General features: G+C 32.5%; 1 protein-coding gene across 3 annotated transcripts in view; it reads left to right on the top strand.

The window, feature by feature from the left end:
* Nucleotides 1-11689, top strand: part of LOC106868036 ((E3-independent) E2 ubiquitin-conjugating enzyme UBE2O) — a 109269-nt gene that overhangs the window by 46613 nt on the left and 50967 nt on the right. For 2 of the 3 annotated variants that reach the window (XM_014913136.2, XM_014913135.2), the window contains exon 5: nt 11152-11325. In XM_014913136.2, the coding sequence (XP_014768622.1) occupies nt 11152-11325 (174 nt within the window). Of the gene's footprint in view, nt 1-8875; nt 8992-11151; nt 11326-11689 lie in introns of those variants that run through there. The other variant, XM_014913137.2, reaches the window with a different exon arrangement.

Raw genomic sequence — 11689 nt, 5'->3', positions numbered from 1 at the left:
CTATTCCCTTCACTAAACATAGCACAGTCCCTTCTGTAAGTAATTAATAGTAGTTGAAAGTAACCTTCAACAGTTTTTCTTCTTCTCTCTCTCTCTCTTTCTCTCTCTATCTCTCTTTCTCTCTCTCTCTCTTTCTCTCTCTCTCTCTCTCCCTCTCTCTCTCTCTCTTTTTTTGTTTCCTACCAGTGTACATTTCTAGTATTTGCTGTTACATTCCCACTTCTGAACCGTCTTGAGTATCTGTTTGTTGTTCAACAGTTTTTGCTCAGATCTACTACATTATTGGTTCTTGAGGTAAATCAATATGCGCAACACATGTGTATCTTTATTGATCACTTCAATCACTTTGACCAGATAATTAGCATGGTCAGAGCTAGCATGCTGAAATTTTCAAAATTTCTTGAAGCATGGTTCTGGTCATTCTGGTGGTTCTCAGTCATTTTGTTTCCGTTTCCCGCTGTCATAGTTTAACCCTTTCAACACCCTGTGTGAAATCACTGCCCTCCTCGAATATTCCTGTTTACTTAGTTTTCGGGACTTTTTCTTTTTACTGGTCTTTTCTCGTTAGTGTCAGTGGCATGCAAAAGAGCGCCCAATACACACTATAAAGTAGTTGATATTAGGAATGGCGTCCAGCTTGTAGAACCATGTTAAAGCTGACAATGGAGCTTGCTGGATCCTGCCAATATGGAAAATGTATGTTTAATGATTATGATGTGGTACTGAAAATTCTAGAAGATTCTGATGATCAATGTGAATTTGATTTAATGTATCCATTCGATGACTTGAAGCTGATTGAAGTTAAAGTGTTTCAAGTAGGAAATGATGTCAGGGTGCTTGCTTATAACAGCATAAAATATAAGACAGCAATTCTGGAGTTTGTTTTACATTGTTTGCCATATTTTGTTGGCACTATCCCTTTATGATTTCATATTCTACAGTTATGCTAAATTAGTCTTCATGAATATTTTGGGATCAATGTAAATAATAGTATTTGTTTTCCTCTGCTAACAGTAAAAGCTCCTTGTTCTGAAATAAGGATTATTGTTTTTCATCAGATACACTAGACCATGGTAGAAAGAATCCAGTTTCTGTTTACACCTTACTGTCAATGTTACATTATATTTCTGGACAAAATACTTAAACCTGATCATAACTTTGGTTGTTCAATGTATGGCTCAGTTTCAAAATATATTTTGCTGTGCTTATTGATGCTTTGCTCAAAGGAATTAATATCGTAACTTTTTACTTTTGCTCTTACATTTCAAACCTAATAAAAAATTAAATAACAATTGCTATATTTATACTTTAAATGAGATTTTTTGTGTGTTTTTACCAATCATAAGAACAGCTATAATGACATTGGTCACAAATTGGATTAACTTTTTGAAATCAAAGATCAAGGTAAATCAGCTGAAATGTAAAAGAGTAAATACTAAAATCTCTTATTTAGGTGAGGTAGCTGGTTTTTTTCAATTCTGGATCTCTGTTTTTACAGATTAGTTGGATTTAACCTAGATATGGCTGGCTGTATTATTTTGTAATTTGTGGGCATATAAAGTTGGCTTGATTGAAATATTCCTTTTATTTTTTAACCATCTTGTTATGCTGTGTAAATTTTCTCTTATAAAAGTATGTGCACTGAATACATTGTATGTAAATCTAATGTTATTTTAGGCAATTACACTTTTCTGTGATGGTTGTGAATTGTGTATGCACAGCTGAGAGGAAACGGTGTTTTGTTGAGTGTATTGCTTTGGTGCCATTAACTATTTGCAGTGTTCAAATGAAAATGAAGATTTTGCTGCGTACCCCCCCTCCCACAGCTTTAATGAAGCAGTTCAAGAGTATGCAAATAGTCAAATGAGGAATTGCTGTCCACAGAGTCCTAGTTATATCACATTTCTTCCCTACTGAGGACAATACTATACATTCTAACATGCGTTGGTAAATTATATCAAGTACATCGTAACAGCCTGGACATGTATTTTCTGCACTGCCCAGTCTTTTTCTGGATGCTTGCAGATTATTGCTATGGCTACAGTAGAGGCGGGCAAGATGGATTTGGTTGGAGTGTGACAGTGGTCATTCCTCTACAGTTATTGTTGATATGCAGCTATTTCTGTTTGACTGAGTGGGAGCAATAATGCTTTTCGGATGTTCTATTCTTTTGTTCTCTTGTATAAGACTGGTCAGTCTGGGGCTATAGTCAATGACACTTAAAGTGCTGTCCAGTGAGGCTGAACCCAAAACCACATGGTTAAGAAGTAAATTTTCTAACCATATAGCCTTGCCTGCATGTGAGAGAGTAAGTTTTATTTTTGCTAGGAAAAGTTTAACTGTGACTTTTGAAGTTTTGGCTTAATTGATAAAACCAACTAAGCCAAAACTTTGTCACTTTCAAACTTTTCCTTGTAAAAACAAAATAGGATACTCTAGTTAAAGGTATTGAGTGATCTTTCACTTGATGTCTGTTTTGTGTATGTATATATATATATATATATATATATAAATGTGTGTGTGTGTACACATGCACCTTTCATATAGCTCTTCATACGAGAGTTCAAACATTAAATGACATTCATGCCTTGGTCAGTCCAGTTGATATATATTGATTTAGCAGTTCTTGGCTACCACTTCCAATATCCTATCTTTTTTTTTTCTTTTTTGCCTGGTTGTATATGTAGGATTATATTACCCAGTTTGTGCTTTCTTCTGTAATTTGAATGATTAGAGCAGGAGCATGTATTGGCAAAGCTTGTGTGTATGTGAGAAGTTTGCTTTGTAGCTATCTAAGTGATTGATAAACACCTGAAATGATTTTGAGCATTAGGAGTGCTGAATTATTAAACCGAATCAGGAAGAGTTCAGTAATTTAAGGCTAAGACTCACTAATTTCCGGCCGAATATTGATGCAATAATTAGTATTCATCAAACACATTTCACATTAAATATTTCAGCTGTATCAATATATGAATGATTTTCTATTGTTCTGTATTAATTTTGTTAAGTATTTTTATTAAATTTCTTTGAATATTTATCTAAAAAGTGGTAATGGTGCAAAAGAAGAAAGGCATCATTGTTTTTAAATAAAGAAATTGTTTATTATAATTATACTTCTCAATTTATTTTAGCAATTTACATGATGGGGTCAACAAGTTGTCAATGAGTCCATGAAAAGTCATTGATATAAAAAATTTGCCTACTTCTGATCTAGAGGCTTCCGTACTAGCTTGGGTTAATTTTTGTTAATGATTGTTTCAAATGGTGCCAGTTTATGTAGTGGATTCCACTTGACATCTGCTTCTCACTTAGCTTGAAGAATCCTCATCAGCTGAAACTAGTTGCTTAGAGAGGAAGGTAGCTATTGTAATTTTCTTCTGGTAGACGGTCATTTTGACTGCAGGAAGACAATAGTTCTTGAACTCTGTTCTTGTTTCCTCCTTAATACAATGTTCTGCTTTTATACTTTCCAGTTGATTTCAATTGTGCATATTCTTAACACTGGTTAATGGGTTAGCTTCACTGTTGGTTTGGATTAGTGGATGAGCATCTGCTATAAATTTTGGTGCATATACTTTATCTTGAAGTTTTATTTTTCTGTGTATCTATACTTCACAAAAAGAAAATAATTTTGTCTTTTCCTGTTCATATTTTTAAAAATCTGTTTGCTGTTCTGTTCTTGATTGATGCAAATACAAATATATTAAACATGAATATGACATCTTGCAGCTGTTGTTGAGATTAACTTTATTTTTCATTGTTTTTGTTAGATTTTTCATGTTATCATGAGAACTGTTTGTGCAAATTTTCACATTTGCTTGCTTGCTTCTTTCTATTTTTCATATTTTTATATCACGGAATTGGTCAATAGTAGGATCATTGGTTATAGGTTTCTAATGGATCAATCTCAGATTTCATGCATTTGTAGTTTGATGCAGAACAAATGTCTGAAGACTTTGTTCATAACACACTGGTTTTTCAGTTTTCTCAACAGTTTACATCCTTTGGAGAAACACACACTACACACGCAAATAAATGGCTTCTACACTATATCAGATTCTACTCACCTAGTATTAATGAAACTGAGGCTGCCACATAGTAGGATTGAAACTAGAACGACATGGTTGTGAAGCAATCAAACAGCTATACTTACATGCTTGCAAAAAAATTTTTACAGCAGGAAGACCCCCCACTCTTGCTTACTTCACCTATGACATAACGTAACTTATTGTTAGTTATGAAGACTGACACTTTAAATTGGAAAACTTGGTTGGTTTCTTTTTCTTTTTTTTTTTATTAAAATTTGTTTAGACTCCATTGACAAATAGTGAATAGTGTATATCGAAGATATATGTTTAACCATTTTGCTAACATATTTCTTTTGAAATGCATTTGCCTTGTTTTGATTAATTTTTAAAATAATGAAGAATTTAGTAAAGTAACTTTCGTTATCATGGTGGTGTTTGAGACATAAATTAACATGAAAGTTTGATGGAAAGTTTTTAGCTTAGATCTCTGGAAAACAGGATGTTTATATCATGGAACTAGGACGGTCTCGGGTGAGTTGCTATCAAAAGAGTTAATTAACTTTGAAAGTGTAAATATTAGATCAGTGCAGTTGATTGATTAAAACAGCAATACTTGCTTCATAGCTTAATATCACCACGATGTACTCTAAACTTGTTTACTTTAAGGGGGATAGTTGAAGTTGATAACCCCTCACACACACACTCTCTCTATCTCTCTCTATCTCTCTCTCTCTCGAGAGAGAGAGAGAGAGGGGGGGAGAGGGAGAGAGAGCAATTCTTTGAAGTGTTTTGTTAATATTCACTATGGTTCACAATAGTATTTGGATCTATTTTAAAACAGGGGCCACATTTTTCATTAATGTTTTATGTAGTGTTTTTGGTACGGAAAGACTTTCAAACTTCGTATACTTATCTATTTTGTGTTATAGAACAGAAAAATATTTTTATATTCGAATTTATTTCATGTCAAAAATTGTCTTATTTCGATAATTTCAACCAATCACTGACAGGTATTCAGTTGTTTATATTTACTCCTTTGGCTGATTAAGCGATGTAAAGCGTATTTAATCTCCATACCTTCGTTTTATTTGCTTTTTTCATTTTAAATTTGCTTTAACCCTAACCCTAACCCTACGGTTAGGGTTAATTGTTTCAGAATCATTTGTTTATGTAGTCGGCACTTAATGTATATTGGCTGAATGGACGTCAGTGATTGGTTGAAATTACAGAAATACGACAACTTTAACATGGAATAACTTATGGATTTCTTTTTTTTTTAAGAAGACTAAGAGAAAAAAGATGTTTTATATGACACATTCTACCAGTGTTCCAAGTTTCAAAGTGTTTCGTTAATGAAAAATGTGGCCCCCGTTTTAAAAAAGATCCTAGTATTTTATTTCAGTCAATAGGTTACTTAAATGAGTTTACTACTTTTAAATTGGAGTGGGGGGTTAGATAAATAAATGGTAAAAGTGTTCAACTACTTAGCAACATGGGGAAAGATGGAATATCAGAATAAAGGTGATGTTATTTTAATAATTAACAATTGATTTTTGTTTTATTTTTATTAATCCTGTGCAGCTGCAGAATAATATTGCATATTCTTTTAAAAGCTGCATGCTTTAGAATTGCTCGAGAAAGTTTTCATAATGCATAAGGTTTTTCTGTTTATTTGTTGTTTATTTTATTTCTTAATGAGGATTATGTTGTGAAAGAGTGGATGGAAGCTAGAAAAATCTTCTGCAATTCTTGATTTAGTTATGTGTTTATTACAAGTCAGAGCAGGTGTCTTCCTCAAATATTCCTTTTGCAATACATAAAGGAATATGTCACTAATCCACGATAAATGTCGGATTATTCTGAAGGCAGAAAGTTAACCCTACTCTTATTGATGACTTAAATGTATATTGTTTCAGATTCACTACCATTACACTAATGGTAGTCAACTGACTTGTCATACTTTTAGATAATTAAAATATAATAGATTGATATAAGTTTACAAATGCTTTCACCTGTCTAAATGGATTATAAACATGATCTGAAAGATCTTGGATTACTCAGAGGAAACCTCTTTCGATATGGAAACTGAGTAAACATGGTAGACAAGTATCTCCAAGGGTCATTCAAGTTTTTCTCTCTGTGTGTGTGTGTGTGTGTGTGTGTGTGTGTGTGTGTGTGACAAAAAGAAATATATATATATATATGTATACACACACACACACACACACACACACACACTTACTTGGGTACAAATAATGCTCTTAATATAACTACATACACACACTTAGAGATATTCACGTGTGCATATGCATATGCAATGTGTTCATATATGCATGTACATGTATTTTATGTACATACACATTGTGTGTGTACACATGGTCATGTACACATGTAGCACATACATCGCCTTTTATGTTTAATTCCTGATTATTCTAGCATTCCATTTCAGTTGTAATTTGACGTTTTGGGATTTGTTTTATCATACAGGAAATTTACTGATGCATATATATATATATATATATATATATATATATATATATTCTTTTATGCATAGAAATAGATTTTTATATTGATTTTCAACCTAATATTATTTAATGTTTTCCTTCCAAACTGAAAATTTTAAAATCAGTCTGACATTTTATCAATGCATCAGGTGCTAAAGGATTAAGAAACCAGGTATTTGCTGTTACTGACTTGTAAAGCTGATAATTCACTTATAAGGGTTGAATATTTTCTATGAAATTCTTCAAAGCCTTCACTTGAACTGTGGAACATCAAATTTGGGCATCTGTCAAATTGTTAGGTACCAGCAGTCTGTAGTGTTTCAAAGAGTTTTCTCTATAGCTTGTGTCATTCTATTGTTGTTGCTGTTGTCTAGTAAAAATGTAGCGTTGATTGAATAGAGCTTAGTTTTTAAGTCTGTATTTTAGGTTAGATTTCTGATTTGAACTGCATGACTTCATTTGTCCCTAATACTTTATAATAATAATTTGGTAAAGAACCTCTTCATCTGCAGTCTAATTTGAGTTCATTTTGATCTTTTATTCACTCGGGATCATAAGGATTGATGATTATATTCTTTGGAATAAGAGCAGAAAAGTATAAATTTCACATTTTTGTTGCACTATGTGCTCAACAGCTGTTTCATTAGAATAAACCTCATTAATTCCATAATTGCATGTTTGATACATAATTGATTGAAATTAATTTAAAAGCTCTTTTTACCCAAATCATCAGGAGTATTATATATGCACATGCACATATATTTAATATATAATATATACTTATAAGCACACAGACAATGGCATATGTAAATATTTTCTGCATTGCAAACTCATTCATATGGCAGAATTAGTAAAGCAAGAGATAAAAACAGTCTTGCTTTTGTCTTCTGAGTTCAAATCCCATCAGAGTTGTCTTTTATCTTCCACCCTTCTAGGTTTAAAATGGAATAAATACCAACTGCTGGGTTCATATCATTAGAATCCACCTCTCTCCTAAAACTTTTTGAGTTGATAAAATATATACCACAATAAGTGGAAAGAAAGGAGGAAGTTTTTTGCTGATTAGAAATCTGACCTGAGGGCTTGCAACAGAGTGGACTTGGCTTAAGGCATTCAAGGACCAGATGATGGTGTTGAACAGGGTGATGGATTGTCTACCATCAATGAACATCTAGAAACAACCCAGAGTATAACATATTTAAAATCTATGACACAGATTTTAGACAAGTTAAGAACAACTGGGGACAAATAACTATGCTGTTATAAAATTAACTCTAGCTTATAGTATAGAGAAGCATGTCTCAGAAATAAACAAAGTAAAAACATACTTAATGCATTGTGAATTGAATTTAACTTATGTTGTAATTGTGTTGATTCTTGTCAATGGATTTGTTTTAAAGCTACTTATCTAAGCTAATGTTTTTTCCCTACATCAGCATTAATAGAAAAAAAAAAAAACAAGCATCAAAACACAAACCTATTATCTTCCTCAATACTATGACAAATGTGTTACATCTTTACCCCCTGGTATACTGGTTATGTGTGTATCTTGTTTTTAGTGATATCGTTATCTTTCCGTCAGTCAATAAATTGATTTAAATGTGAAAGCAGTTGCAAGTTTCTATGAATTACTTTGCCAACCATATTGTTAAACACATACAGTTACACATTTATTTTCATACAACTCTGCAATATAGCTCCATTTTTTTCTATTTATTTATTTTTAAAAATTAATTCAGAAAATTTAAATGAATAGAAACCATATATAAGAAAATATGGAGAGTATTGTCAGTCCTGTAAATAAACTATAGAATTGTTTTTATATGTATCGAGCTAAGTCAGCCACTCGGATCCCATTGTTGTCTGTTAACTCTTTTGTTACCATATTTCTGGAGACACTACTTTTGTTTCATATGCATTTGAAAATAATGGAAAATTTAGTATATAACTTTGTAATTATTAAGCTGGTGTTTGAAATATAAATTGTGTGATTTTCATGGAAGATTTTAATTCAAATTACTTTAACCATTTTGCTACCATATTAGTAGTGAATAAAACCTGCAATAAAGTTTTAATTAGATATACAGTTTCAAGTGTGACTGTGGTAAGAAGCTTGCTTCCCAACCATGTGGTCTTGGGTTCAGTTCCACTGCATGGTATCTTGGGCAAATGTCTTCAACTATAGTTAAAACAAAGGTCCAATTGTGTGTGTGTGTGTGTACACTTGTCTTGACATCATGTGATAGTTGTAAATGAGCATCACTATTATACAGTGTTATTCATTTCCAGTTTTCCATGAAAAACATGTCTGGCCATGGGGAAACATTACTTGCTTTGAAACAGGTGAGGGTTGGTGACCCATCTGATCCATGCAAGCATGGAGCAATGGACATTAAACAATAGTGATGGTGTGTGCTGTTACACAGAATATACACATGCTGGATACTTTGTTTATGGTGAGCTGTGCTTTTTTTTTTTCTAGATTGAAGTCTGTCTTGTACAATTAATGAAAGCACTGTTTACCTATTGTACAATTTGTGGGAATTGAAGTTGAAAATCCTGTGATGAGCTTTCTCTTTTGTTAGCCTATTTCTTTTTGAATACACTGCCTTTGTTTCAACTAACTGAAAATAATGGAAGAATTCAGTAAAATAATTTTATCATTATTAAGCTGGTGTTTGGAATATAGATTAACATGAAATTTGATGGGAGGTTTTTAATTTAGATCATTTTAAAATAAGAAGTTTGTACCATAGAAGTAAAAGTGATCTCAGGCAGGTTGGTATCAAAAGAGTTAAGTATATTTTGTCAGTATTGGTCAACTATCTTTTACTTATTAATTTTTTTTTCATTTTACATAAATGGAATATGATGTGAATTTTTTAATATTTGCACATTCTCCAGCCAAAACAGCTGCTAAACTGATAATGATATTTTCATAAATGAGAAAATGTATCTCAGTTAAAAAAGAAAATTGTAAATACTTGGTTGGTGTTTAGATATCCATTGTTCATTGAATTGCTATTTATATGAATACATTATCTCACATTGTACTAATCTGACATTTTAGTTTGTCTCATATATAGTCCTAATCCTAACATTAACTTTACCGTATCTAAATAATGATCTCTAAATCTGTTAGAAAGCCTCATTCATTTAACGATGGAATTTTGAGGAAGATATATGAAATGCTCTTGTGTATTTTTAGCAAGAGATTTAAAGGTGCACGTGTTTATTACTTGGTAGTGTTGGACAGTATTAATAAATATCTACTACTTAATCATTATCAGTTTTGCTCCAGCAGTTCCTCAGCCACTGTAAATGTTAACCCTTTTTATACCAATTCACTTGAGACCACCTCTGGTTCTATGATACAAACTCCATTTTAAATTGATCTGAATTAAAACCTATCAAACTCATGGTAATAAGGCAGTGTATTTCAACAGCGGCAAGGTAACAAAGGATTAGGGCATAGCAAGACCACTACCTCTTTTAAACACTTTTCTGGTTCCTCTCACGATTTTTCTCCTTTTTTTAATGGGAAGAGAATGAAAATAAAAATAATATTAAAAGGTAATGTACATCACTATGTAATAACTGATTCAGTGGACAGTTTATAAGTATATGGATGATGAAGTCCCGTGGCTAAATAAAATAAAAACCTAAAGGCTAAATAAAATGAATATAAATGAAATATAGATAAAATAAAGAATTGTGTTATTGGGTGTAAGACTTCAATAATTTGATAAACAACTATTAAACCTGCAATTATTTTATTTCAAACAATAAGTGCAGGAGTGGCTGTGTGGTAAGAAGCTTGCTTCCTAACCACATGATTCTGCACTGCATGGCATCTTGGGCAAGTGTCTTCTACTATAGTGTCTTCGGGCCAACCAAAGCTTTGTGAGTGGATTTGGTAAATGGAAACTGAAAGAAGTCTGTTGTGTATGTGTGTGTGTGTGTGTATATATATATATATATATATATATATATATATATGTATATATTTATTCCACTGTGCCAGTGGAATGTAAGAAGTGGATGCTTTTTACATTCCACCAGCACAGGTGCCATTGGTGTGACACTGGCATTGGCCACAACTATGAACTCACTTGGCTTGACAGGCCTTCTCAAACATGGTATATCACTAGAGGTCTCAGTCACCTATCGCTGCCTCCGTGAGGCCCAATGCTTGAACAGTGCTTTTTACGTGCCAGTCAAATGGTACTGACATCAGCCACAATTACGATTTCACTTGGCTTGAGAGTTCTTAAGCACAGCGTATCGCCAAAAGGGTCTTCCATGTTTGACTATTCATGTGTAAAATATAAATGTACACACCTTTATATTTATTTTGTAAAATACTGGATTGCATTATTTGATAGTAAATACAGTAATTCTGTTTCATTTAATAACTGTATTGCAAGAAGAAAAAAATCAATGATGGATATAAAATCTGGATGTAGTTTATAAAATGGATAGCTTTGTATGTTTAAAAATAATTGTATTCAATTTCTTATAAATAATTTTTGGAGAAATATTCTGTTATTTCAGAGAACTGATATCTAAATGCTCTCATATTCTTCAGACATTTACATCTTTCTTTTTACTTCCAGCTTATTTTGGCGGACCGTTCTTTAATGCCTGGAGATTGTGTTCGCCGTCTGATTCAGGGAGAAGATAGCCAAAGAGGCTATGTTCAAGACATGACGGTAAAATGTTGTCTTCAAGTAATGGGCACCAAAAAATATATTGATAATGTTGACAGCAGAGATTTGCTTCCTATTCGGGTGAGTAAAGATGTAATCTCTTATTACTTCTGAGTATTGACTTATTCTTAAGGCTCATTTAATTTACTGAGTCATGAAGATAACACCAAAAACTTCATTTAGTATTGTAATCTTTCTGCTGTCTAAAGTAATCATTTTTCAATTAAACTTTCAAAATAATTTTATGTTGTAAGAAACAATTTTTTTTTCCTTAATGTTATGGTGTAGGTTTGGCTCTGTGGTCGAGGAGCTTGCTTCACAACCATGTCGCCTTGAGTTCAGTCCCACTTGGTGATAGCTCAGGTGTGTGTCTTTTACTATAGCTCTAGGCCAACCATATCCTTAAGTGTAGATTTGGTTGTCATATGTATGTGTGTATATATAT

Source organism: Octopus bimaculoides, chromosome 9, assembly GCF_001194135.2.
Source record: "Octopus bimaculoides isolate UCB-OBI-ISO-001 chromosome 9, ASM119413v2, whole genome shotgun sequence".
Lineage (NCBI taxonomy): Eukaryota > Metazoa > Mollusca > Cephalopoda > Octopoda > Octopodidae > Octopus > Octopus bimaculoides.
The sequence above is the reverse complement of the archived record's forward strand: the minus strand, read 5'-3'. Positions and strand labels throughout refer to the sequence as shown.